This window comes from Neovison vison, chromosome 7 (genome assembly GCF_020171115.1).
Source record: "Neovison vison isolate M4711 chromosome 7, ASM_NN_V1, whole genome shotgun sequence".
Classification (NCBI taxonomy): Eukaryota; Metazoa; Chordata; class Mammalia; order Carnivora; family Mustelidae; genus Neogale; species Neogale vison.
Genome location: NC_058097.1, coordinates 94,397,631 through 94,423,434, shown reverse-complemented (window position 1 = coordinate 94,423,434; position 25,804 = coordinate 94,397,631). Strand labels below are relative to the sequence as shown.

At 43.9% G+C, this 25,804-nt stretch overlaps 1 protein-coding gene across 2 annotated transcripts in view; it reads left to right on the top strand.

Annotated features, from left to right (window-relative positions):
* ZC3H12C (zinc finger CCCH-type containing 12C) overlaps positions 1–25,804 on the top strand; it is a 78,209-nt gene that overhangs the window by 41,956 nt on the left and 10,449 nt on the right. For both annotated transcript variants that reach the window (XM_044257687.1, XM_044257688.1), the window contains exon 3: positions 21,736–21,875. In XM_044257687.1, coding sequence (XP_044113622.1) covers positions 21,736–21,875 — 140 coding nt within the window. The remainder of the gene's footprint in view (positions 1–21,735; positions 21,876–25,804) is intronic.

The window sequence follows — 25,804 nt, the reverse complement described above, 5'->3', positions numbered from 1 at the left end:
GGTTGTTACTTCTTTTTGTTTTTTATTGTATTTATTTGTGTCCTCTTCTTTTCATGATCAGCATACTTTAAGGTTTATCAGTTTTATTTATCTTTTAAAACAAGTAACTTAGTTTCATTGATTCTTTTTTCTTTTTTTTTTTTTTGCTATTTTTTTTTTTATCTGTTATAATCTTAATTCTTCCTTCTAGCCTTGGGTTTTGTTTGTTCTTTTTCTAGTACCATTAGGTGTAAAGTTAGGTTGTATATTTGAGATTTTTCCTTTTCTTGAGATAGACCTGTATCACAATAAACTTGCCTCTTCCCACTGCTATTTCTGTGTCCCAAACATTTAGGACCATTTTTTTTCATTTCTGTCTCCATGTATTTTTTTTAAATTTCCTCCTTAATATTTCAGTTAATCCATTCATTGTTTAGTAGCACATTTTTAAGTCTCTGTGCATTCTTGTTCTTTTCAGATTTTTTCCTTATTATTGATTTCCAGTTTTATATAGTTGTGGTCAGAAAAGATGCTTGATATGATATCAGTCTTAAATTTATTGGGAGTTGTTTTGTGGCCTGTCCTGTAATCCCTTCTGGAGAACATTCCATGTGCACTTTAAAAATCGTGTATTCTGAGGTGCCTGGGCGGCTCAGTGGGTTAAAGCCTTTGCCTTCGGCTCAGGTCATGATCCCAGGGTCCTGAGATCAAGCCCCGAGTCAGGCTTTCTGCTCAACGGGGAGCCTGCTTTACCCTCTCTCTCTCTCTCTCTGCCTGCCTCTCTGCCTGCTTGTGATCTCTGTCTGTCAAATAAATAAATAAAATCTTAAAAAAAAAAATTGTGTATTCTGCCCTTTTCGGAGGCAATGTTTTCTCCGTCTCTTTTAGGTCCATCTGGTCTCATGTGTCATTCAAAGCCACTCTTTCCCTTTGGTTTTCTATCTGGGCGAGAGCCCACTGATGTAAGGGGGTGTTACAGTCTCCTGTTACTGTATTGTTGTCATTTTCTCCCTTTATGTCCTCCCTTAATATTTGTATTATGGATTAGGTCCTCCTGTGTTGGGAACAGAGGTGGTTACAGTTGTTAGACTCTCGTACAGGTTGGTCCCGTCATCATTAGGTAGTGCCCTTGGTCTCTTGCTCTGGTCTCTGTTTTAAAGTCCTATTTCGTCTGACATGAGTGTCGCCGCCCCCGCTTCTTTTTCGCTCCCATTTACACGGTGAATGTCCTTCTGCCCCTTCGCTTTCAGTCTGTGTATCCTCACGGGCAGCTGGAGACTGGTCTTGCTTTTTATCATTCACTCACCCTATGTCTTTGGATTGGAGCATTTGGTCTATTGATATTTGAAATAATTACAGCTATGTACTTATTCCCATTTTCCTCATTGTTTTCTGTTTGTTTTTTGTTTTTTTTTTCCCAGTTCTCTGTTCCTTTCTTTTTCTCTTTCATTGTAGTTTTATAACTCTTTAGTGTTGTGCTTGGATTCCTTCCTCTTTATTTTTTGTGTTATCTATTATAGGTTTGGTTTGTTGTTCTCACTGGTTGCCATTTAATGTCCTGTGTGTATTAGTGTATTAACAGACTATATTAAGGTGATAGACACTTAAGTTCAGGCATATTCTCAAAGCACTAAATCTTTATCCCCCACCATATTTTATATATAGATGTCATATTCTACCTTTTATTTTTTATTTTGTGTGTCCCTTGACTAATTTTTGTAAATATAATTGATTTTGCTACTTTTGTGTTAAAGCCTCTGGACTGGCTTCATTAGGGATTAATCTACTACCTGCACCACAAATTTGCTTTTACCTGCAAAGTTGTTTTCTTCCATAATTTTCTTCTAATTGTGGCCTTTTCACTTAAAGGACTCCTTCTAATGTTTTTTGTAAGGCGCATTGAGTAGTGATGAACTTAAATTTTTGTTTATCTGGAAAACTCTCCTTCTATTCTGATTGATAATCTTGCTAGGTAGAGTATTCTTGGTTGTAGAGATTTTTTTCCTTCCTTTCAGCACAATTACCACTCCTGCAAACATTTATCCAAAACTTTATCTTTCCTGCAGAGTTTCTGCTAAAGAAAAATCAGCTGATGGCCTTATGGGGTGTCCCTTGTATGTAACTGTTTTCTTTTGCTGCTTTTTAAATTGCCTCTTTATCACCACTTTTTGGCATTTAATTGTTATGGGTCTTAGTTTGGACCCTTGGGGTCTCTCTTGCTGCCTGGATTTAGATATCTTTTTCCTTCCCCAGATTAGGGAAATTTTCAGTTATTTTCTTATAAGTTTTCTGCCCCCTGCTCTCTCTTTCTTCTCCTTCCAGGACTCCTGTAATGTGAATGTTATTACACTCGGTGATGTTGCTGAATTCCCTAAAACTACTCTCATTTTTTTTTTTAAACTTGTACACAAATGCACAGAACAGCATTTTTTTTTAAAGATTTTATTTATTTACTTGACAGACAGAGATCACAAGTAGGCAGAGAGGTAGGCAGAGAGAGAGGAGGAAGCCTGCTCCCCACCAAGCAGAGAGCCCGATGCGGGGCTCGATCCCAGAACCCTGAGATCATGACCTGAGCTGAAGGCAGAGGCTTTAACCCACTGAGCCACCCAGGCGCCCCAAACTACTCTCATTTTTTAATTATTTTTTTTTTCTTTTCGCTCTTTGGCTTGGTTGCTTTCCATGACCTTGTCTTTCAGATCACTGATCTGGTCTACAGTGTCTTCTCATTGGCTGTTTATTCCTTCTGGTGTATTGTTTATTTCCATTACTGAATTCTTCAGCTCTGACAGGTTCTTTTTTTATATTTTCTACCTGTTTCTATAAGTTCTGAGATCATCCACTCTTCTCCAGCTAGTGGGTATCTTTTAGGATCATTATTTTGAATTCTTTATTAGGCATATTGCTTATCTGTTTCTTTTAGCTCTTTGATTTGATTTGATTCTTTTAGCTCTGTGATTTTGTCTTATTCTTTTTTTTTTTAACTTTTTTTTTTAACTTTTTTTTTTTTTAATTTATTTGACGGAGAGACATCACAAGTAGGCAGAGAGGCAGGCAGAGAAAGAGAGAGAGGAGGAAGCAGGCTCCCTGCTGAGCAGAGAGCCCAATGCGGGACTCGATCCCATGGACCCTGAGATCATGACCTGAGCCGAAGGCAGCGGCTTAACCCACTGAGCCACCCAGGCGCCCCGATTTTGTCTTATTCTTTCATTTAGGACATACACCTCTGTCTCCCCATTTTGTCTAACTCTGTGTCTATTTTTATGTGTAGGTTAGCTATTTTATGGGTAGGTTAGCTGTGTCTTCTGGTCTCATAGTGGTCTTGTGTAGAAGAGATGCTGTGTTCCCTGCTGTGGTGGCTGATCTGTGATAGCTTTCAGCCCGGCAAACTACAATGACCCACTTTGCCTGATGTGGGCATACTAGGCAGGTTTGGTCTCCAGGCTGTTGAGAGGCCTGAGGCCACTGCCATGGTTGGCTTGTGGGTAGGCCGGCAGTCAGACTAGTTGTCTGCAGTTAGCTTCTCTGCCACAACTGCAGGCACCACTATGGCCGTGCTCCCCGTGGGTCAGAGAGACCTTTGGTGGTGAGTGGGGCCAGCAGTCAGACTCGGTATGTGCCCTTAGCTTCTCTGCCACATCTGCAGGTGCACCGACGGGCAGGCCTTTCTCCAGATGCAGCCAGCTAAGAGGCGGGGCTGCTGGAACTGTGGGCGGGCTGGTGGGTGAGGACATCTCTCCCTCCCAGGGCAGGAGTCACTTTGCAGTGGTGCTGGTCCCTCTGGGATTGCCTGCAGGGTGTGTTGGGGGCAAGAGCTGCTCTGGAGGTTTGCCCACCAGGATGGGTGGATTAGATGGGGAATATCAGGGCAGGGTTTGTGTGCTGGCGAGTTGATAGGACTCTTACAAGCATCTGGCTCTCTGGGCTGTGGAGGGTGGGGATGAGAAATGGCCCCCACGAGCACTTTCATTCTTCGAGAAATCTCTGGCGGTTCTCTGCCCCTCCCTCCAAAACACATTCTAAGATCAGTCAGTAAATCCCTTGCTTGTATACCCCAGGCACCTTCCAAACCGCGGTTACTGTGCTGTGTCTCAGTGGAGTTATGTATTACTCTGGCTCTTTGGGGGACAGGGCTCCGTTTCCTGTTGCCCTCTGGCCCTCCTAAAGTTCTGCCCTCCTGCTTCTCAAAGCCGGGAGGGCTTTCTGAATGTTCTGTGGACTCGCCTTCCCAGGACAGGTCTCTGGTTGCCGTGGGTGCCTGGCGTGGGGTCTGATCGTCTTGCCGCTCCCGTTTACGGTGATTCCCACCCGAGCTTTGGCTCCCACGCAGGGCCCCACCCCTCCTTTCCTTTGCAGTAAGTCTTCCGAGTTCTGATTAACTGGAGCAGGTCTGCTCTGTCAGTCTCCAGGTCATTTTCAGAATCTGTTATGTGGATGTAGCTGTCAGTGAGCCCATGGGGTCCTGTCGAGGGGAGCGCAGCATCCTGTTCTGCCGTCTTCCCGACTCAAGGTCTTGATTTCTTCACTGTGTGTCCATGACCTGGTCACCTGACTTCCTTAAAAGTCACTGTATCTCTATCTTTCGCTTCTGCCCTTTCAGTGAATAGTAAACAAGAAAACATCCAGAGCCTTATCACTCCCCTGCACGCTGATGTGCCAGATTCTCCCGTGGAGCAGAATGAGGACAAGGCGCACCGCTCATCTCTTTCTGACGCAAACGAATTACTGAAACGCACCCCCCACCCCTCCCCCTAATCGCGGCAAGTCCTCTGTCTTGGTCAGGGAACCAGGCTGGATTTAGATCAAACCTCCTGACTAGTAGGTGGGCTTTATTGTTGCATGTTTGTGCAGAGAATTAGGACAGATATTTTCTTTGCTAATAATCTCGGGTGGACCGCGTTTGGCCAATAGGATCCATCCTTATATTGCATCTCTGATAAGGACCAGGAGCCAGGGAAAGAACTGAAGTAAGGGGGGAGGGGCATATCAGATGAGCCTTTTAAGAAGTTCGCTGTGGGGCACCTAGGTGGCTCAGTGGGTTAAGCATCTGCCTTCCACTCGGGTCATGATTTCAGGGTCCTGAGATCGAGTCCCACTGCAGGCTCCCTGCCCCTTCCCCCACCTCCCCTGCTTGTGCTTGCTCCCTCTCTCTTTCAAATAAATAAATAAAATCTTTAAAAGCAAAAAAAAGTTCACTGTGCAGATAAATTTAGAGAAGGATTTCAGCACTAAGATTGCAGACGAGGAGACCTACTTATATATGCAAAGGTTAAGTTGTGGACAACTGGGAAAAAAAAGCTGAACTAGGAATATTCACTGCTTTCATGTACCAGTCACACAGCAGAGAATGGAGAAATAACGATTTCTACCTCTACCCCCCAGAAAGCTTGGGATAGGAACTGGTTATTAAGTACACATCTCAGTGTGAACAGGGATGTACCCAAACACCCCAGGTGAATCACTGAAAGTTTGAACAGAAATCAGATACAGATTTTAGAGTATGAGCAGAGAAAAATGTGTAAGTTATGATAACTTTTCTTTATATCAAGACTAGTGGGGTAAACCCAGATATTTATGAAAAACAAGCAGAGTTTAGCAATCTGTGTAACGGGATTTAGCTTCTGATCTTTAAAACGCAGAAAGGCTTTCATGTCTCTAATCTGGTTTGTGAAGTTCTGTGAACTTGAGAACTCCTTTCAATGTAAATTAATTTGAATATTGAAGGTCATTTTAGCCAGACTCTGAAATTTGCTGTCCATTATTTGGTGGATTTGCTGTCCTGTTGCCTCTTCAGCATGTAAGTACAGGCCCAATATCTAGTTAATAAAATCCTCCTGGAACCTAATCCCCACGTGTATGGTTTACACGCAGAGAGTTCATTCAGATTTGCTTTGGTTCTCTCAACAAAAATAAATCGAAAATCTGTGCAGCAGACCTGTGTGGTCCAGCATGGTGACCACTGGCCACAAGTGGCTTTGAGCTCTTGTAATGTATCTAGACCAAACTGAGATATTCTGTAAATGTAACATACATACCACATTGCGAAAAAGTATGTGAAATATAGCTATCACTTTTGTTATGTCTTAAAGTGATAATTTTTGATAAATTAAGTGAACTGAAATATTACTAAAGTTAATTTCAACTGCTTTTTACTTGTTCTTTGCTTTTAAAAATGCACTATACTAGATCATTTAAAATTATGTATGTTGTTCCCATTATATTTCTATTAGATAGCTTCTCAGTGGAATGCTTTTTATGCCCCAGCTTAATTGGGGCTTACCATTAACTAAAGAACAGCTTAATTTCCCCCTAGGTGAACATTCTAGGTGTTACTTACAGGTTAGTTGGCAGTGTCCCATTTCTCTTACTGTCGTAAAGAAAGTCCTTAGAGACTGCAAAAAGAAACAAGCATGACTAGTTTTTTTCTGTTTTTAATTATATCAGTATGGAGTACGACAAAGACAAATATTAGTAATATTCCGCTGCATCTCTTTATAATCCTGAATTCACGGTTCTGGTTGTCATTAACCAGGAATTTTTTAACAGGCCAGTGGTCAGAAAAGGTTCATGTTATCTCTGATGTTTAAACTAACCTAGGACTCAGCAACAGTAGCAATCCCGTTACATACAAATGAAGTTAATTGCAGATCCCCTAAGCAGTGTTACCAGTTACAAGAAATAGGAAATGTTACCCAGTTATAAAAATAGGAAAATGTGACTAGGGTCTCTGTTTTCTACTTTTGCTGAAATTGAAGACCTTTTTATACTTGCTTAACAAATATGTTCTCTTCAACATCTTTAGACTAATGACCCTCTTGGGTCAGGATCAGCTAGATGTGCTTATTATTAATTTTGACTTCAAATTATGTACCTTATAAAGTCAACACAGTCTTCCCCCTTTCCTTCTTCCTTACGTTTTTCTGTTCTCAAAGCTCTCCTGACTCCACTGCTGTTACATCCATAACCAAGTGGAGGGTGATAGTGAACCAGTTTACATTTCGTGTATTTTCATCATTGAACATCAGTGATTTTTCAGACTTTTTTTTTAAGCGGTCTAATCCTGCAGATCTTGGTAGCATATTTTTAAAACAGACAAAATCAGAATTCTGTTGGTGTCCTAGAGGTGGGCTTTTTTCCACTTAAAAATTCCCTTCCCTGGGGCCCCTGGGTGGCTCAGTGGTTTAAGCCTCTGCCTTCAGCTCGGGTCATGATCTCAGGGTCCTGGGATTGAGCCCCGCATCAGGCTCTCTGCTCAGTGGAGCGCCTGCTTCCCCCTCTCTCTCTGCCTGCCTCTCTGCCTACTTGTGATCTCTCTCTATCAAATAAATAGATAAAAATCTTAAAAAAAAAAAATTCCCTTCCCTGTTACCTAGAAGTGGCTCTGAGCCACAGTGTGGAAATGGTGAACACTGGTTAAATGACTTCCAGTAAGGGAGCGTAGACTTGGTTTCTGGTGGTACATTCAGTGGTTAGCATCCTAACCAGTAGGTTTAACTTCAGAGTGCTCTTGGTATATTGGAAAAAAGATCAGAGATCACAAATCTGAGGAGCTATTAGGGTGACAAAAGAGACATCAAACTGCAGTCGTATGAGCCTTCAGTGTAAAAGAAAATTTTGGATTTCCATAAGACAGTGCATGGAATTCATTATACATTATCATACAATATGAAATTTAGACTGCAGTGACAGAAAGTAGGATTTTATCTTATTTCCGTATTCAAGATTCCATCCAGCTGCACTCCTTTCTCCCTATTTAAGGAACATAGGAGAGATGTGAGAATTTCTTTTAAATCAGTGAAGAAGGTCTTAAAGCCACTTTTCAAAGAGTTCTTTGAAGTTAAAATACATTCAAACGTCCAACATGGTTTATGTATGATCAGGCCTAAAAATTGAGGGAAAAAATATCAAGCAATGAAATATTTGAAAAGCACCTGGGTCTCTTAGTAATTCAGTGTTTGCTATCTTTATTGTGAGTATTTTCATGTTCCAGTTACTCTGGGATTAGCACCTAGTGTGCCCGACTTCCTGTACTGTGACGGAGTTCGATCTGAACGTGAAGGGCTTGGCACAGAAGATTCAAAGCTGGTTCTCAAGTTTAAAGGGGTACCTCTGGCTCTTCAGTTTTTCATTGTAACGACTTAACCTTGCAAACATGTGTTCTTATGGATCGCTTCCTGTGACGATGGCCCACTAAAGCCCCTGGTGTTTACAGTCCTCCTTGGACCATCCAGTGCAGAACAGAGCGTACTTAGAAGTCGCATTCTAGATTAAATAAAAAATGATACATATACAAGGTTATAAAAAAGGCCGTGCTCCTTGCAGCCCTCTGATAACCTTGATTACTTTTTGGTTTCTTTTGAAAACCGAAACAGTGTAGCGATCTCCAGACATCAAATGTATTGTGCTCAAAAATCACGATTTACTATCAGTGGTGAGATTAAAGCTAACGAAGATTTTGTTGGCTTCATTTTCACTCCAAAGCAAGTTTTCCCCATCTTCCACAAATTAGGATTACAGGGTCATGAGAGTGTAAAGGCACTAAAAGTTGTTCCTGCCCACTGTGTGTGCGGGACCCCTTACGGACACTGCCTTGTTCGTCTCACCTGCAAGGTTCCTGGGTTTATCTCCATTTTAAAGATGAGAAAACTAAGAGCAAGTAACTCCCACCGTCACACAGAAAACTGGTGAAGAAAACACCCAAAGGTGATGTCATTTTCACCATACTGGGCAACTCACTAAGCCATCCCCCTGTGGTAGTCCTAGTATTGGAACTACTACAATAACTAGCTGTGCTAATGTATTACAGTATGACATTCTGTTATTTTTATAATTAGATTTTAGATCAGTTATGGGAAAATCATTTTAAGAATAGCTTTCCTTGGATCATATAAGTAGTATACTTGCTACACAAATGTCAAAATGAGAATAAAAGTCACCTGTGATTTCCAAGTTTTTTGGGTTTTGTTGTTTTGTTTTTTTTTTTTTTCCATAAGTTCACCACTTTATTGAAGCATAGTTGACATACATGGTATTAGTTTCGGGTGTTCAACATAGTGATTAAGCAATTACGTGAGTGAGGAAATGCTCGGCACAGGTACCATGTGTCACTATACAAAGTCATTACAATGTTGACTGTATTCCCTCAGGTGTACTTTCTACCGCTGGGACTTACAACGAAGTTCGTACTGCTCAGTCCACGTCACGTGTTTCACTGTTCCCCTCACCCTTCCCCTCTGGCAGCCACCACTGTGTCCTCTGTATTTATGGTTCTTATCATTCATATGTGTGTTCTCGTATTTGTTAGTTTTCTCCTTTAGATTCCTCATATGAAACCATGTGGTATTGGTCTTTGTCAGGCTTATTTCACTTAGCGTAAGACCCTCTGGGTCCACCCATGTCTTCATGAATGGCAAGATTTTACCGCCAAGTAATACTCCATTACATTATCCGTACCACATCTTCTTTATCCATTCTTGTACTGGTAGGTGGTTAGGTTGCTTCCCTATTGTAAATAATGCTGCAGTAAACATAGGGGTGCATACATCTTTACAAATTCGTGTTTTCTTTTTCTTTGACTAAATACCCAGAAGTGGAATTACTGGGCTGTATAGTATTTCTAATTTGGGGGGGACATATATACTGTTTTCCATAGTGGCGGAATCAATCTATGATCCTACCAGTCGTGCCCGAAGGTTCTCTTCTTTCTCTATTTCCTCACTAACATTTGTTATTTCTTGCATTTTTTATACTAACCATTCTGACTTGCTGGAAGTGATACCTGATTGTGGTTTTGATTTGCATTTCCCTGGTGATTAGGCGTGTTAGGCATCTTCCCTGTATCTCTTGGCCATCTATTTCTTCTTTAGAAAAATGTCTGTTTAGGGGCGCCTGGGTGGCTCAGTGGGTTAAAGCCTCTGCCTTCAGCTCAGGTCATGATCTCAGGGTCCTGGGATTGAGCCCCGCATCGGGCTCTCTGCTCAGTGGGGAGACTGCTTCCTCCCCTCTCTCTGCCTGCCTCTCTGCCTACTTGTGATCTCTATCTGTTAAATAAATAAATAAAATCTTAAAAAAAAAAAAAAAGAAGAAAGAAAGATGTCTGTTTAGATCCTCTGCCAGTTTTTTAATTGGATTGTTTGTGGGGTTTTGAGTTGTGTTTTTGTTTTGCTTGTTGTGTGAGTTCCTTATATATTTTGGATAGTAACTCTTTATTGGATATATTAGTTTTGCAAATATCTTCTCCCAGTTAGGTAGGTTGCTTTTTTATTTTGGTTTTGTTTCCCTTGCCTCGGAGACAGACCCAGAAAAATAGTGCTAACGTCAATGGCCAGGAGATCATGGCCTAAGTTTTCTTCTAGTAGTTTTATGATTTCAGGACTTACAGGTTTTTAATCCATGTTGAGGTTTGGGGTAAGACAGTGACTAGTTTCCCCAGCGTCATTTCTTGAAGAGATGCCTTTTCCTCATGGTAGAGTCATGCCTCCTTCATCATTGATTAAAGGATTAAATAGAAATGTGGGCTTGTTTCCGGCCTGTCAGGTTAGTTCCATTGATCTCTGCGCCTGTTTTGGGGAGCATTACCCTGCTGTTTCTAATTACTACAGCTTTGTAGTCAGTCTTGAAATATGACTGTGGGACACCTGCAGCTGTGTTCTTGCCCCGCATTGCTTTCGTTAATTCGGGTTGTTTGCAGTTCCATGCAAACTGTAGAATTGCTTGTCCTCGCTCTGTAAAAAATACAGTGGGTGTTTTGATAGGGATTGCACTGAATCTGAAGATTGCTTTGGGTACTATGGGCATTTGAGTACATTTATTCAATACCTTTATCCATGTGAGAGTACAGGTTTTCTACCTCTTTCATTGCATTTCTTCCAAGGTATTTTATTCTTTTTGATGCAGTTGTAAAGGGGATTATTTTAATTTCTCTTTCTGCTAGTTCATTATTAAGGTATAGAAATGCAGCAGAATTTCATTTCCTGTGTTTCTTCCAATTTTTTTCATACACCGGTTCTCAAAAAAGATGCTTGATTTCTAAAATTTGTTGAGACATGTTTTGTGGCCCGTGTGTCATCTATGCTGGAGAATGTTCCATGTGTGCTCAAAAAGGGTATGTGGATTCTCCTCTTTCTGGAGGGAATGTTCGGGCTGTGTGTCAGGGCTGTCTCGTCTAAGTGTCCCTCCGAGCCACTGTTCGTTGATCTTCTGTCCGGGGCATCTACTCCCCGATGCAGGCAGGCCGCCAGATCCTCCTGTTACTAGGGGGCTGTCGATTCTGCTTTATGTTAATATTTATGTATTTAGGTGCTCCTAGATTGAGAATGTGCATGTTCACCAGTGTTATTGCCTCTGGTTGGGTTGATTTACCATCATTTGTTTTAAAGTTGGTTGTGATATAAATATTGTTATCCTCACGTTTTTCACCTCCATGTGCACAGCGCATGTGTCTCTGCCGCATCGCCTTGGGCCCAGGTGCGTCCTTGGGGCTGAATGAATTGCCTGCAGGATCATAGGCAAGTTGGTCATCGGGTCAGTTTATCCTTCCGTGGCCCGGTGCCCTCGGACTGCAGCACGGGGTCCAAGTCGTGACTGGTGGGCGTGTACTTCCTGCCCCTGGCCCTTCCCGTCCTTGTGTCCCGCTTGTTTCTGTAACACTTTCTCTGTTGCTTTCTTCTCTTGCTCTTTCCTCGGGAATAGTGACTTGCTTTAGGGTGATGCTGGACTTTCTATTCGTGTGTATTTATTGCAGGTTTTAGGTTGTGATTGTCAAGACAGCCTAAGTCTACAGCAGTCTATCTGAACTCACGGTCACTTGAACTTGAACACATTCTAAAACATATTTTTACTCCCTCCCGCCCCTGCCCCTTTGAGCCGATTGTCTAATTTTTGTAGATATAATTAATTTTACTCCTTTTGTCTTTTAACCTTTGTAAGTGACTGATCTGCTACCATTATGTTTGCTTTTACCCGTGAAGTTTTTTATTTTTCTTCTAGTTAGGGCCTTTTCTCTTCACTTAAGGAAGTCCCTTTAGTATTTCTTTCTTTCTTTCTTTCTTTTTTAAGATTTTTTTTTATTTATTGGACAGAGAGAAATCACAAGTAGATGGAGAGGCAGGCAGAGAGAGAGAGAGAGAAGCAGGCTCCCTGCTGAGCAGAGAGCCCGACGCGGGACTCGATCTCAGGACCCTGAGATCATGACCCGAGCCAAAGGCAGCGGCTTAACCCACTGAGCCACCCAGGTGCCCCCCTTTAGTATTTCTTGTAAGACAGGTTTAGTGGTGGTGAACCTAACTTTCGTTTGTGTGCAAAAACTTTTTCCTTCAGTTGTGGAGGACAGTCTTTCCAGCCAGAGCACTCTTGGTTGGAGGTTGTCCCCCTTTCTCCACTTTGCATAGTCCCTGCCACTCTCTCCTGGCTGCAAACTTCCTGCTGAGAAAACGACCGATAGACTTAGGGGCGCTTCCTTGAATGTAACAGTTTTCCTCTCTCTTGCTGCTCTGAATATGCTCTTTAATTTTTGCCGTTTTAATTAGTGTCTGGTGTGGACCCCCTTGGGTTTACCTTGTTTAGGGCTCTCATTGCTTCCTGGACCTGGAGGTCTTTTTCCTTTCCCAGGTTGGGGAAGTTTCCAGCTCTTCTTTCTTGTAAGTTTTCTACCCCATCTCATCTGCTGGGACCCTTGTAATGCAAACATTAGGCCACTTGATGTCCCAGAGACGCCTTAATCTTTTTTTTTGTTTTTTTGCTATTTAGCTTGGTGCTTTTTATTACCCTTCTTCCAGCGCACTGATGCTGATGGTTCGCATTTTCTAATCCACTGTCAATTCCCTCTGGTGTGTTTTTCATTAAGTTCCTTTTTCATTCATTGAAGATGTCACCGTAGTTCACCTACTCTGGAGACTCACTCAGTGAGCATCTGTGTGATCGTTACTTTGAGCCCTTTATCAGGTCGACTGGTTCTCTCCACTTTTTGTTCAGCTCCTTATCTGAGCTTTTGTCATTTTCTTTCTTTTGGATATTTCTCTCTGGCTCCATTTTGCCAGACTACGCATTACTGCATCTGAGTTCAGCTACATCTCCTGGTCTCGCAGGTAGGGGCCCGACGTGGAAGGTGCTCTGTGGTGCCCAGTAGCACCGGGCACCCTCCTGTCGTGGCCGTCCGCACCTCACACGCGTGCTCTGGTGGGCGGACCTGGCCCTCAGCCCGGCTGCCTGCAGAGACCAGCTGTGCTACTGCTGTGGCCCGTGACTGGCAGGACTTGCCTCTGACTGGTCTGGCTACAGCCACCGTAGGTGCGCTGCCTCGGGACACTAACTACCCCATCCCCGGGGGACAAGTTACCACGAGGGGGTGCGAGTCCTGACCAGGGCTGTCTGCTGGCTGGGACCAGTCCTCAGGGCAATGTCCGAATTGGTTCCAGCAAGCACTGAGCCAGCTAGAATGGAGGAGGGCAAGAAGCAGCACCTTCACCTCCCGTCCGCTCTGCACACGTCCAAGATGAGTAAATCCTCACCTGTGCCCCAGATACTTTTTCCGAACTGCGGCTACGCTGCTGGGTCTCGGGCTAAGAGACGCAGTGTGGTGGCCTGAGAAGAGACAGGACTTACTACATCCCTCAGCTCTCCCAGGGTGAAGCCCCACCAGTTTTCAAAGCCAGAACTCATGGGGCCCTGACTTCTCAGGCACACACTCGGCCTGAGATGCCCCCCCACTTGCGGGTTGCTGCCCCGCGGTGGCCAGTGGCAGGGAGGGGAGAGCTCCTCTCTGTCTACCTGCCTCCATGCACTGATTCCCTCTCAGGTCTCTGTTCAGTCTCGGGAACGGGGTGCACCCGGGATCCTCTTACCGCACCAGCTTCCTCCCCGCCCTCCCCCGCCCCCCACCACGTTCTTTACAAGCTGGTAGCTAGTGTGTTAATCCAAACCGAACACTCAAACCAAAGGTAATTTAAACGAAACTCCTTTGTTTTCCTTTTTCAGTGTCCTTAAAAGAATTGAAAGAGGCAGTCCCTTGTACTAGAAGCCTTGTTCCGTTTTTATATTTCTCCCTGTTTTGGGGTACTCCTCATGTCCACCACTGGACAAGTTATCATTTTAAGGTAACCCTTCCCATCCTTTGGTTAGCCCCGCTAATTATATATATATATATATATATATAGAGAGAGAGAGAGAGAGAGAGAGAGAGATTGAGAGAGAGATATCTCTGTCTAGCTAGCTGGCTAGCTAGCTTAAAGGAAGTGTTATCTAGGAAATTCTCTTTCCTAGATATAGCTGAGAGAAGAGGGGGACAATGGGCCAGCCATTCCAAGTCCTGTTTTGAAGCCAACTACATGAAAATATGTGCTTACTTGAATTTTTCTCTGCAGAATATGCCTTTATACCCACTAACCATCACAGCTGGTTCTCCATAGTTCTCCACTGGGAGGCGTATATTGTGTTGTAAATCGTGTAATTTTGAGTGCTAATGGAATTGACAAAAAAGGAGGATTCATGTACTTTTCAAATTTAGTACAGAAGTATATATGAATACATTAAAGATAGTTCTGTTAGACGTGGCGATGGTGCATGTACAGAAAAGTTGGAATAGCGAAAGGCTTAACCAGGAATATGTTTGTCAAGATGCTCTGTGTTTGTTTGGGTTCCCCTTGGTTTCCAGTTTCTAGTTCACAGGGAGTTGCTCCCTCCATAGAACAGTATCAGGGCTTCCGTGACCCCAGCCAACTTAGTAGCCCTTTCTGCAGCTCGGTCTGCAAATTAATTCCATCCCACTGTCTGGAAGCAGCTGTGTAACGAATTACAGACTCTGCCGGGGAAGTTGCGATGACGAATAAATCCGCAATTAGTTTCCCTTGTGGTTTATTAGTCGCCACTGATGGTCTAAAGTCTCTCTTCTTCCAACTTTGGCCCAGAGCCCGGCGGCTCCCCAGCACACATGAACTAGCTTAGATGCCCTGTCTCCCAGAAGTTTCAGAAACACTCTACCTGGAGCAGAGAATAGGGTAGCCTTTCACAGCAGATTAACCCTCACTGGGAGACAAGAGGGGATCTCTGATCAGCTCAGGAGCCTCCCAGGGGAAAGGCTGTCTGGACATAACCACAACTGGAGTGTGTGTCTGGACCTGGGTGAAACATGAGAAAACAACAAATTGCAGAACACATTGCTCTAGGAATGTGCTCACAGGAAACGACAGGAAAGGACTAAGGTGGAGGGAAAAGTCAGCTTCGTAAGGTTTAGTAACACTGCAGTCTTGGGTAAACTTTTTCCCAAAATGCTAGGAAAACGTCTTGCCCAAAGCCAGTCTCTGAGGACCTGTGTACGCTTACCAGCAAGTAGCCCGTCTCTTCCTCGTGCCTGAATCGAACAGCGAGGCTGCCGCAGCAGCGAGGGGAGGCAGGGTCTCTGCTCGTCTGCCCCCCGCATTGGTGTGGAATGTGGTTTCATGAACCCTTGACGGACCCCTCCGGCAGCAGCCTTGTGGCTTTGCTCACGTCCCCTTTTGCAGGAGGTTAAGGACTGCCGCCGGCGGTGCCTCGCGGAGGAGCGGCCGCAGGAGGCCGTGGCTCTCCACAGTGAGTGCTCAGCCTTGCCCCCATAGTACGTCTGCCGTGCCAGGTCGCCACTCCAGGCAGGCAGCCAGTATCCGTCCTCAGGCATAGGGCTGTAGGACTGAAAACATGCTGCTGAGGACCTTGGTGCATCTTTGCAGATCTCTCCAGAGTACTGGAAAGTAACTCTTGGGAGAGCGCGTATCAGCTCGGAAAAGGGCGCATGAACTCTTTCCCAGAGCTGATGCACGCAGCAGTCTGGCTGATGTCTCAGAGACAAGGGGGTCCTTGCAGCCCTAAAGGCAGTCGGACTTTGCTCACCCTCTGCCGAAAAGTCGGTTTGTCCGGTTCCGTACACTGCTTACCGGGCTGATTCCTCTAGTTCCCCTTTCTGCCAAGTCATCGGGGCAGCGGTTTGCTAGCCACATGCTTTCATCTAGGACGTCTCTTATCCAAATTCTCAAGACTCCTTTTTCCTTCTTCTTCATCATTTCTGCTTCCCTGGCTGTGTTTTGCCTGTTGAATGTAGGGGATCTTGGAGGCAGAGCTCACATCACAACAGTTAAGTGAAGCTGGCAAGTCTCTCTCTTCCGCAGGGAAGTTATTCTCAGACCCCAAAGCCATTGGGATGTAGCCATTCCAAAAAGTCACCGTCTCTTTCTTCTCAGTCCTGGACAAAGAAGGTGAAGGGGTCTTAGGGGAGGAAGAAGCAACAGCAAGAAGGCTTGAGAACCAGGAGGAAGGAGCTTAGTGTTTCTTAATGCATTCTTTATGGCTGTCGCAGTTCATTCTTTTCTTCCTGATATTCAAAGATACCAGTAATCCTTTTAAGTAGGTTTTTTTGTTGTTGTTGTTTTTTGCAGGGGGGGGGGGTTAGATTTTATTCATTTGACAGAGAGCATACGCAGGGGAGGGATCCTAATGCCTAGGACCCTGGGATCATGACCTGAGCTGAAGGTAGACCCTTAATGACTGAGCCACCCAGGCTCCCCTAAGTAGGGTTTTCCTAAAAATCCCTACTCCAGATGAGCCTTTCTCTGGTCATCGCAAAGCAGGATTTTTATAAGCATGCTTATATTCCAAACACAACAGTAAAATAAGCCTTTTAAAGAAAGGTATCTGCTGGTAGACTTCTTGTATTCTTCTACCATTTTAGCCAGTGGAGAATCACATGCAAACTTTGAGTTTGTATTATACAAGAACTCAGAATTTTCCATGAGCATTTAGAATTGTCCCCGGGAACCCAATCCCACTGACTCAACAGGACAGGTTTCATCGAACATTCAGGGTCTCTTACCTAATCAAAGGAGGGCACAAATCTTCCAGCCAATTCAGCATCAGAAGGACTCACATGAGGTATACCATCTTTATTGCCAAATTGTTGAAATAAAAAAGAAACCACGGCCCAAGGAACATGCCAGCTCATAAATATAGAATTAGCTATTTTTACTACTGAGAAAATGCATGCAGACAGAGCCCACAAGTGACTACAGAACTATAATGAATTTTCTTCTCTATTTATATGGAATTAAAACTTCAGTTCTTAAACATCATCCTACTTATTTTAGTAAATACTCAACAGACAGTTCATTTGCACCAGGAGCTACAGCGTGCTTGCTCTGACGTCCTGTTGGTATAATTCTTTGTCAGAACCTCCTACAAGCATCCTGTCCAGCACACATGGTGACGCATGTCCTTGAACACGCCTCAGGAAGGGGAGATAAGTTCAGTCTCCTAAGCTCTCCTAGTCTGTACAAGTCCCATCTCCAGTTTGGAACCGCCTGTCAGTTACCTGCTTGGGCTTTCAGTGTTTGGGGGGATGATTCTGGGCCTTGGTAGCAAGGCAACAGCAACCATTCCAAGGATTTTGTGGTTAGCGCTCTTTTCCTTGGTCTGATCGGGAGAAGATGGGCTGGAAAAGTGTCACAGACTCAAGAGCCCCGCTGTGCACTTCCACACTCGCCTGCCTCTCCTCGCCCCATGTGCGCTTCTAGTGAGGGTCAAGCATGACAACCAGTTGCTAATTGTGTTAAATCTGATTTCAGACTCGTGTGGGGTGTTACTATACCTGGCTATGGGTTACTCTGTTTTAGAGAAAGCACGCCGTCAACTTGACAGAGCCCCGCCACACTGTTCTCCCGGGTAGTTATACCAATTTACACTCCCACCTGTAGTGTCTGAGTTCCTCCTTTCACACATCCTTGGCAACATCTGGTGTTTGCAGACTTTATTTTTTCCAATCTGATGGGTGTGAAGTGGTGTCTCATTTTTGGTTTTAATTTGCATGTCTTCACTATTGAGCATCTTTTCATATGTTCGTTGGTCATTTGGGTTTCTTCTTCTGTGAATTCACTGTTCATATCTTTTGCCTTAAAAAAAAAAATGGTTACCCTTCTCCGTGTGTAGGAATACTTTATATCGTCTGAGCACCAGCCTCGTCTTTGGTCCTACACATTGCAAATACCTTGTCCCAATCTACGGCATTTTTGTTTATTCTTTTGCGTAAAGCTTTATGTACTCAAATCGGTCCTTCTTTTCCTGGATAGCACATGGCTGTGCGTCTTCTGTAGTATTTCCCCAGCAGGGCGCCTGGGGGGCTCAGTCAGTTAAACCTCTGACTCTGGGTTCCAACTCGTCCTGCTCTCAGGTTATGGGCTCAAGCCCCATTTGGGGCTCCGTGCACAGCACAGTCGGCTGAAGATCCTCTCTTCCTCTCCCTCTACACCCTCCTCCCCCGACCACTTGCACATGTGCACATGCTCTAAAATGAAATGTTTTTTTAAAAAAGTGTTTCCCCATCCTAATATGTGTGTCCTGTAATTTCTTTTTAAAGCTTTACAGTATTTTTCATGTTTAAATCTTTGTTCTAATTCATTTTTGTGTATGATAGGAGATAAAAATAGTTGTTTTCCATGTAAATAATCAGTTGCCCTAGGACCATGGTAAATGGTCCAGCTTCATTAATTTCTAATGTCACTTATATACGTGTATTACCTTCAGCTCACTCTTCTGTTACATTTTTTTTTTTAATTTTTGCCTGTATCAGTATAACCTCGATTGGATTTCTGTATTTTTATACTACGTTTTGACAGCTAATGGGACAGTTCCTCCTCTTCGGTTCAGCCATTCTTTGTCTATTGTTTTCCCATTCTAATTTTATGATGAGCCTCTCAGGTTCCCTAAAAATCCCTTTTAAGGACTCTTATTGGAATTGCGGTGGACTTAACAGATTAATCTAAGAATTGCTGCTTCATAAATAGTCTCGCCATTCATAAAAATAGTATGTTATTGTTCCTTTCACTCGAGTCCTCACTTATGCCCTTCAATACAGGCTTTCCATTTTGGTTTGCTACATAAAGCTCTTGTCTATTTTTTCCTCTTTAGATTTTAGTTTTTGTTACTTTAATAAATGGGTTGGTTTTTTTTTTTAAGATTTATTTATTAGAGAGAGCGCGCGCACGCGCAAGGAGTGGAGACAGAGGGAAAAAGAGAATCCTGATGCAGTCTCCCTGCTGAGCACAAAGCCCTCACGGGGCTTGATCCTAGGACCCTACTATCATCACCTGGACTGAAATCAAGAGTGCGGCTTAACTGACTGAGCCACCCAGATACCCCTACAAATGGGATTTTTTAGTTCAAATTTTTAGTTGGTTTGCTAGTGTAGAGCAATACAAATGTTTGAACTAGAACCTTGTATCTTCAGGGTAATAACATTGTCCAAGAATATTGTCCATATGATACAGTTTTTTGCTGTCTATGGAAATCTGTTCTAGGGCCTAATACATAGCCAATTTCCTAAGTCTTCCACATGTATTTGAAATGATTTCTCATCTTGTGTAGGGCTTTGTCTATGTCCATTAGGTCAATCTTGTAATTGATCTGTCTTCTTACTACATTTTCTGTTTCATCATTCAATTAATGATTTCTTTCTACTCATTGAGTCATCTTTTGCATTACTCATTTGGAGACTCAGTTCTCAATTATTAAAGCATCCTGGTGAATTCTCTTTTTACTATGACTTGATAGCTTTTTTGTCCTTCTAATGTTTTTCCTTTTTAAAATATATCCATAGAGCTTTCCAAGTTTACTTTAGTGTAGCTATAAATGATAGAAAACTTGACTATAGTTTCTTAAATCGAAGGAGGTATTTTTTTCTCAAAGAACAAGGTCAGAGGTAGGCATGGGCCCAACCGCCCAGAAACCGGGGCTCTCTATCTGTGTATCACCCACACCGTGTCACCCTCATCTCTTGTGGGCTTTCTCCCTGTGAGCTGCTGTTGGGTGGGGGAGGGTTGGGGGCACGGAGAGGGCAGGAACAGCCCTCACCGTCAGCATCACATGGGCTAATACCTGTTTCAGCCTCCACAGAATCTCTGTCCCACGATTATAAACGATTTGCTGTTGCCACACATTTTGTGAACATTAGATCTTATCTTGTGGTGAGTCAGATGTGACCATTTCCCTTCCCAAGTGAAGTCACTGGGAGAAAGTGCGGACGCAGTGCTTTTTTTTTTTTAAGATTATTTATTTATTTATTTGACAGACAGCGATCACAAGTAGGCAGAGAGGCAGGCAGAGAGAGAGAGGAAGCAGGCTCCCTGCTGAGCAGAGAGCCCGATGCGGGACTCGATCCCAGGACCCTGAGATCATGACCTGAGCCGAAGGCAGCGGCTTAACCCACTGAGCCACCCAGGCGCCCCGCAGTGCTCTCTTTAGACCCAGAAGCAGTTAAATGCTCAAGCCTCAGGAAACCACATGTCATTAACAACAAGCAAGGCACAATACACTTAGATTTCAGAGCATTAATACAAAATAAAAATATCTGTTTCCGGGAATGTTTGTAGTTAGAAATAATAAATTGATTCTCTCAAGAACTGATACCAGTGTTTTGTGAAGTTTTTCAGAAGGCCAGTTTCAGTATTTGCTATGAAACTCTACATCACTGTGTGTCGTCTGCTGGGCATTGGCAGGGCATCCAGTAGACTGACTTGACCGAGGAGCTAGGACCTCAAACTTGCCCTGCCCTGGTTCTTCCCTCTCAAACTTCCCCAGCATCTGAGTCCACCCCTCCCCTTGCCCTGGACCATCCTATGGAGCACAAACCATCTAGTGGTTTGCATTTGGAGGCCTCAGGATGTACAAAGCAAGTTGGTCTGTCTCTGTTTTGTCCTTAAAATGATTATTTAGATGGTTCTAGTCCTTCCCAGGGGTTTAGTAGAATGTGTTAATATACCTAATATTTGATTTGTGCTAAAAATTAACAGAGCCTTTACTTACCTTACTCAACCCTCCTCGGCCCAGAGAAGTAAAGAAGATCTGTCTCCATTATGGAACTCCAGCTGAAAAAAATATAAAAACAGTTGCTACATTCAGAGGAGGAGACTATTTCTTTTAAAACCATTAGAATCGATGTTAATTTTGTACTTCTTAGGTTCAAGTGCACAGGCAGAGCCTGGTGCTAGATAATTGAGTGACGGCGCTTTCATCTGACCGTTTCCTCAGGGGCACGAGGGCACGAAGACTGCGTAATCCAATTTTGAGTGCCCTTTTGTCATCGTTAATCCTCGTCCGACACGATACGTTAAAACCAGGTGTCTTTTCGGGGCGCCTGGGTGGCTCAGTGGGTTAAGCCGCTGCCTTCGGCTCAGGTCCTGATCTCAGGGTCCTGGGATCGAGTTCCGCATCGGGCTCTCTGCTCAGCAGGGAGCCTGCTTCTCTCTCTCTCTCTGCCTACTTGTGATCTCTGTCTGTCAAATAAATAAATAAAATCTTTAAAAAAAAAAAACAGGTATCTTTTCATTAAAGGACATGGGAAGCTCTTCTGACAGGCAACGTAAGCATTGTGAACATAAATTTCCATTCACAGGGGTTCTTCCTAGGTGGCTTCTTTTCACATCTGACAGAAGTTCTGGCTGGGGTGGAGACCCCTTCCTTGTCTGCCCCTCCTGATTAAACAGAGCTTGTCGCTTCAGACCAGTTAGCCTTTACAACTTGATATTGAAAAACTCACTCTATTCTCCCCACAATGATGATCCCAATTTTCCCCACAGAGCCTCGCCTTTCCGGGATCTCTCAGTGTTTCTCTGAGCTGTACTATTCCGTCTTAAATTTGAAGTCCATTACTTTTGCAATTAAGTGGCCATTTCTGCTTACAGATTTGAATTGAGTTGAATTTAGATTGTGTGGTGTCTTACGTGTTCTAAAATCACCTTTCAGCCATGGAAACAAAGAAGTATTTTCCTGCCGGGGAATCAAGTTGGCAGTGGACTGGTTTTTGGAAAGAGGCCACAAAGATGTTACAGTTTTTGTTCCGGCTTGGAGAAAAGAGCAGTCCCGACCCGATGCTCTCATCACAGGTAAGCCCTGTGAGCGGTCTGCTCGCAGCCTCGGACCTTCCCTGGGCGGGCCGTCGGACACAGTCAGGTGTCGCGCTGCCGAAGATGTCCCTCTGTTTACTTGGTCTGTGTGACCGCCCCGTTCCCCGCGGCGAGACCTCAGCGTTGCTGGTCTTTACAGACTCGCTGCTGCGATAAGAAAGCAGTAAGATCCTTGCTCCGTAAACCAGTGGTTTGGGGTTTTTGGTTTTCCTTTTGTGATTTGGAAGCTTTTTACTTCAGATTTTGTAAAGTTGTGACTTTGGGACATGCCTAGGAGTCAGGAGACCTTGGTTAAAATTCTGAGCCACCTCTGCTTCTCATCTGCAGTATAAAATCAGTAACATAGTTCAAAACACACTGGCAGGCCCCTGGGGGTCCGCTCTCTGGGGTCAAGTAGAAGGAAGGGACTCCATCTCAATAAAGTGTCTCTATTTTGCGTTCTTTTGTCATTTTTAAATGTGTGCATTTTAGGCAGAAACTGCTCGTGATTATTGCTGAACATTTTGGTGAAGTTAACTGTTCCCTCCCCCTCTGTCCACCTCCAACATTAACAGAAATGGAGGAACCTGCATGAGGAGAACTATACTTTTCAAATCAAAAACAGAGAGCACAGGCCACGTACCTGAAGGGAAGATTAATCATTAAGTCATTACTTGAGCTGGCATAAGGACGTGCTCGAGTCAGAACTGTGCAATCAGACTTCTAGTCCATGTTAACTGTCAAGGGAGGAAGGTGCCAGAATTCAACCAGGAGCACCAAGACCCTGGGTAACACTCTGAAAAAACAGACACATTTAGATCCTCATCTTCCTCCATGTAACGGCATATCCCGCATGGTTGAAGAATCGTCAGAAAGAGTAGTCTTTGCATGGCTGGGGAAAACTTTACTAACGTTAATATTTTTGGTAGAAATGACAAAGGAAAAGATAAGTCTCATTGCATGAAAATGTATGCTTCTGTGTTTTGGAAAGTTTTCTTTAAAATGAGAACTTTCATTTGCCTAAGGGAGAAAAGAAACAAAGAATCCACATCCTTAATGTCTAAAGAGCTCATAGACACTGGGAAAGCAGACTCCGGGCTCTCCCCCGTATATAAATGGTAACATGGTAGGAACAGGCAACACAGAATGCAGGACCCAATAAGAGAAGCAATTCACGAAATGACAAATTAAACAACTCTTACTTTTCACCCACCAAAACAGCAGAGATTGGAGAACTGGTAAGCCTCCAGGAGCTCTTCCTTCACTGCTGTGGAAACAGATTTTTACAACCTATCCTAAAAAACAGTTGAGTCTTAAAATATTAATATTCTTAGATTTGCTGGTTCCCCTTCTAGGCATACTTCCTCAGAAAATAAGCAGAGTTACAGGCAAAGATTTACGACCATAAAGACATTCAGTGCATGATTACTTGAAATAGAAAAAAAAACCGGAAATGAACCGTACATTCACTATAATGGTTTGAGTATTTAGAATATTTAGGCAGAATTTCTCATGAGCTGAGGAAGTGTGCTTTTCCATAAAAGTTTTATTGTGTTGCACGTACATGTACACACGTACACACATGCATATTTAAGCAGAGGCAAGAACAGAAATACACAGAGAATGACTAGAAGGAAATATGCCAAGGCAGTCCCAGTAATTGACTGTCAATTACTGACAGTGACTCTGTCACTCTTTATGAGGTTTTATGTTTCCCTCCTTCTGAGTATTTCCCCTTACTTTCCTAATTTTGCTCAAGGAACTTAGAGTAAAGTCAGGGGGAAAAACAAATCGAAAAGGAGAAAATATTTGAACATGTAAATGATTGGAAAGAAGGTAAAATGATCACGGGCATGACAGGTGTGTCTCAGTTTAATTTTTAACATAGCCGCACACCAGGGCTCTGGACCACACCACTCGACCTGACCCTTGACCAACAGAGAAATGGACTTTTTACCGTACAGTACTGTAAACATATTTTTGCTTACGATTTTCTTTGTAACATTTTCTTTCTAGCTGACTTTAAGATGTAAAGATATAAAATACACATAACATAAAAGATGTGGCTTCTACACAGTGGTTAAGTTCTGGAGGGGGTCCAAAAGTAAGGGGGTCAGCACCCTAACCCCTGCCTTATTTAAGGGCTGCTCAAAGGTGTTCCAACTAAAACCTTCAACCAGCTAAAACCTGGTAAATAGAGTAGTCCATTATTTTTCACTGTACAAAAAAGGAAACTTGACCATATTTTCAGGCTCTCCCATGGGGATTCCGAATAGCACTCTTTTCCAGCAAGATAACACCTATCTTACAAGCACGGAGCTCCAGGTCAGGTGCTGTGCTGGGAAGGAGATTCGGTTCCACTTAGTAGCCCTACTGAACCCGGATCTATGTCAGTTAGGATTACTGACCCTGACTGGTGTCCTTTTTACCTCATTAGCTATCCTAGAAAAAGCAAATTAAGCAAGGTGATGTTGACCATTTTTCTATGATCACTTCGTGGCCTATCATGTATGAGCAAACACTCCCGCAAATAAAGTAGCATGGCTGCTTCCTGAACGCAGTGGCTAACCCGGAAGACCCAGAAGCGCCGTCTCGAAGTGCCCCACGCGTTCACTCTCCGGACACGACTAGCTCCGGCTCTGCTCCCGGGCAGAGCGCTAGTGGGAACAAACATTTTGAGGGCAGGCCCCACGTCTCATTGATCAGGGCAACACACAGAAATACTTACTTAGGACAAATCCTGTAGCTGAGACGGAGCTTTGGGGTGTGTCCGGGTCTTCTGTAACGATGTCTGTTAAAGTGCAGCCGAACAGTGTTGAGAGCTTGGGAGACGCTGTGCTCTGTGCTTGTCCCTGTCACAGCTCCCTGACTTCCACCTTCCTGACTGCATCGGAGGCTCAATACGGTAGGACTGCCAGATAGAGAAAATGCCAGAACCTGAGATTTACCTATGATTTGCCGCTTCTAACACCCACACGTCCTCCAGTTCTACTCTGCTGCTTTTCTAAACCAAAGTTCTGGCCTGGATGAAATCATGTCGGGACATCATGAAATCTCCATGCCAGCTTGGGAGCCAGCCGCCCCCTAATCCCGCTTCTGTTCCCTTCCCGGGACCCTGGCTCACCCCCGCCACCCTGCGGGGTGATTACAACCCTTGCTTACCTAGTCTGCATGCCTGTCCCATGACGGACAACTTCCTGAGAAGAAGCTATTCTTAATGTTGGTGGCCACTGATATGTGACACTCTAGCACAGGCCCGCCACATCCAGGCCCTGAAGACAGAGGTTTTTTAAAAGTTAGCAATTCCAGTTAACAAACATTTAAAAAAAAAAAAACAAAAAAACATGAGGTGCCTGGGTGGCTCAGTGGGTTAAGCCTCTGCCTTCGGCTAAGGTCATGATCTCAGGGTCCTGGGATCGAGCCCCACATCGGGCTCTCTGCTCAGCGGGGAGCCTGTTTCCCTTCCTCTTTCTCTGCCTGCCTGTCTACTTGTGATCTCTGTCAATTAAATAAATAAAATCTTTAAAAAAAAAAATCACAACCTCATGATCCTGGGCCAGAATGTACAATAGAAAGACAGGAGCTAGAAGAACCAAAGCAGGAAGAAGGCAAGGTAGAGAGAGCATTTTTATCATTAATCAAAGTAGAAACCCCAGCCCCTTGTGGGGGGAGGGGGAAGCTACTAAACAAGTCGGAGTTCGTCCTGGGTGCTGTGAGCGTTGCCCACAGAAGACCGCAGGCGCCTCCCTCTAGCTCTCCTCACTCCGCCGGGGCCGCCTCCCTGGCTAGTCACTTCTAAGCTCTTCCCGCAGCCCACCCTCGGGGAGGACGCAGCACTTGTCGCCACATGTGTCCCGGGAAAGGACACAAAACATGCACCAATCACGTCTAACAGTTGTGACTTCCCTGCCTCCATGACCCTTCCGCAA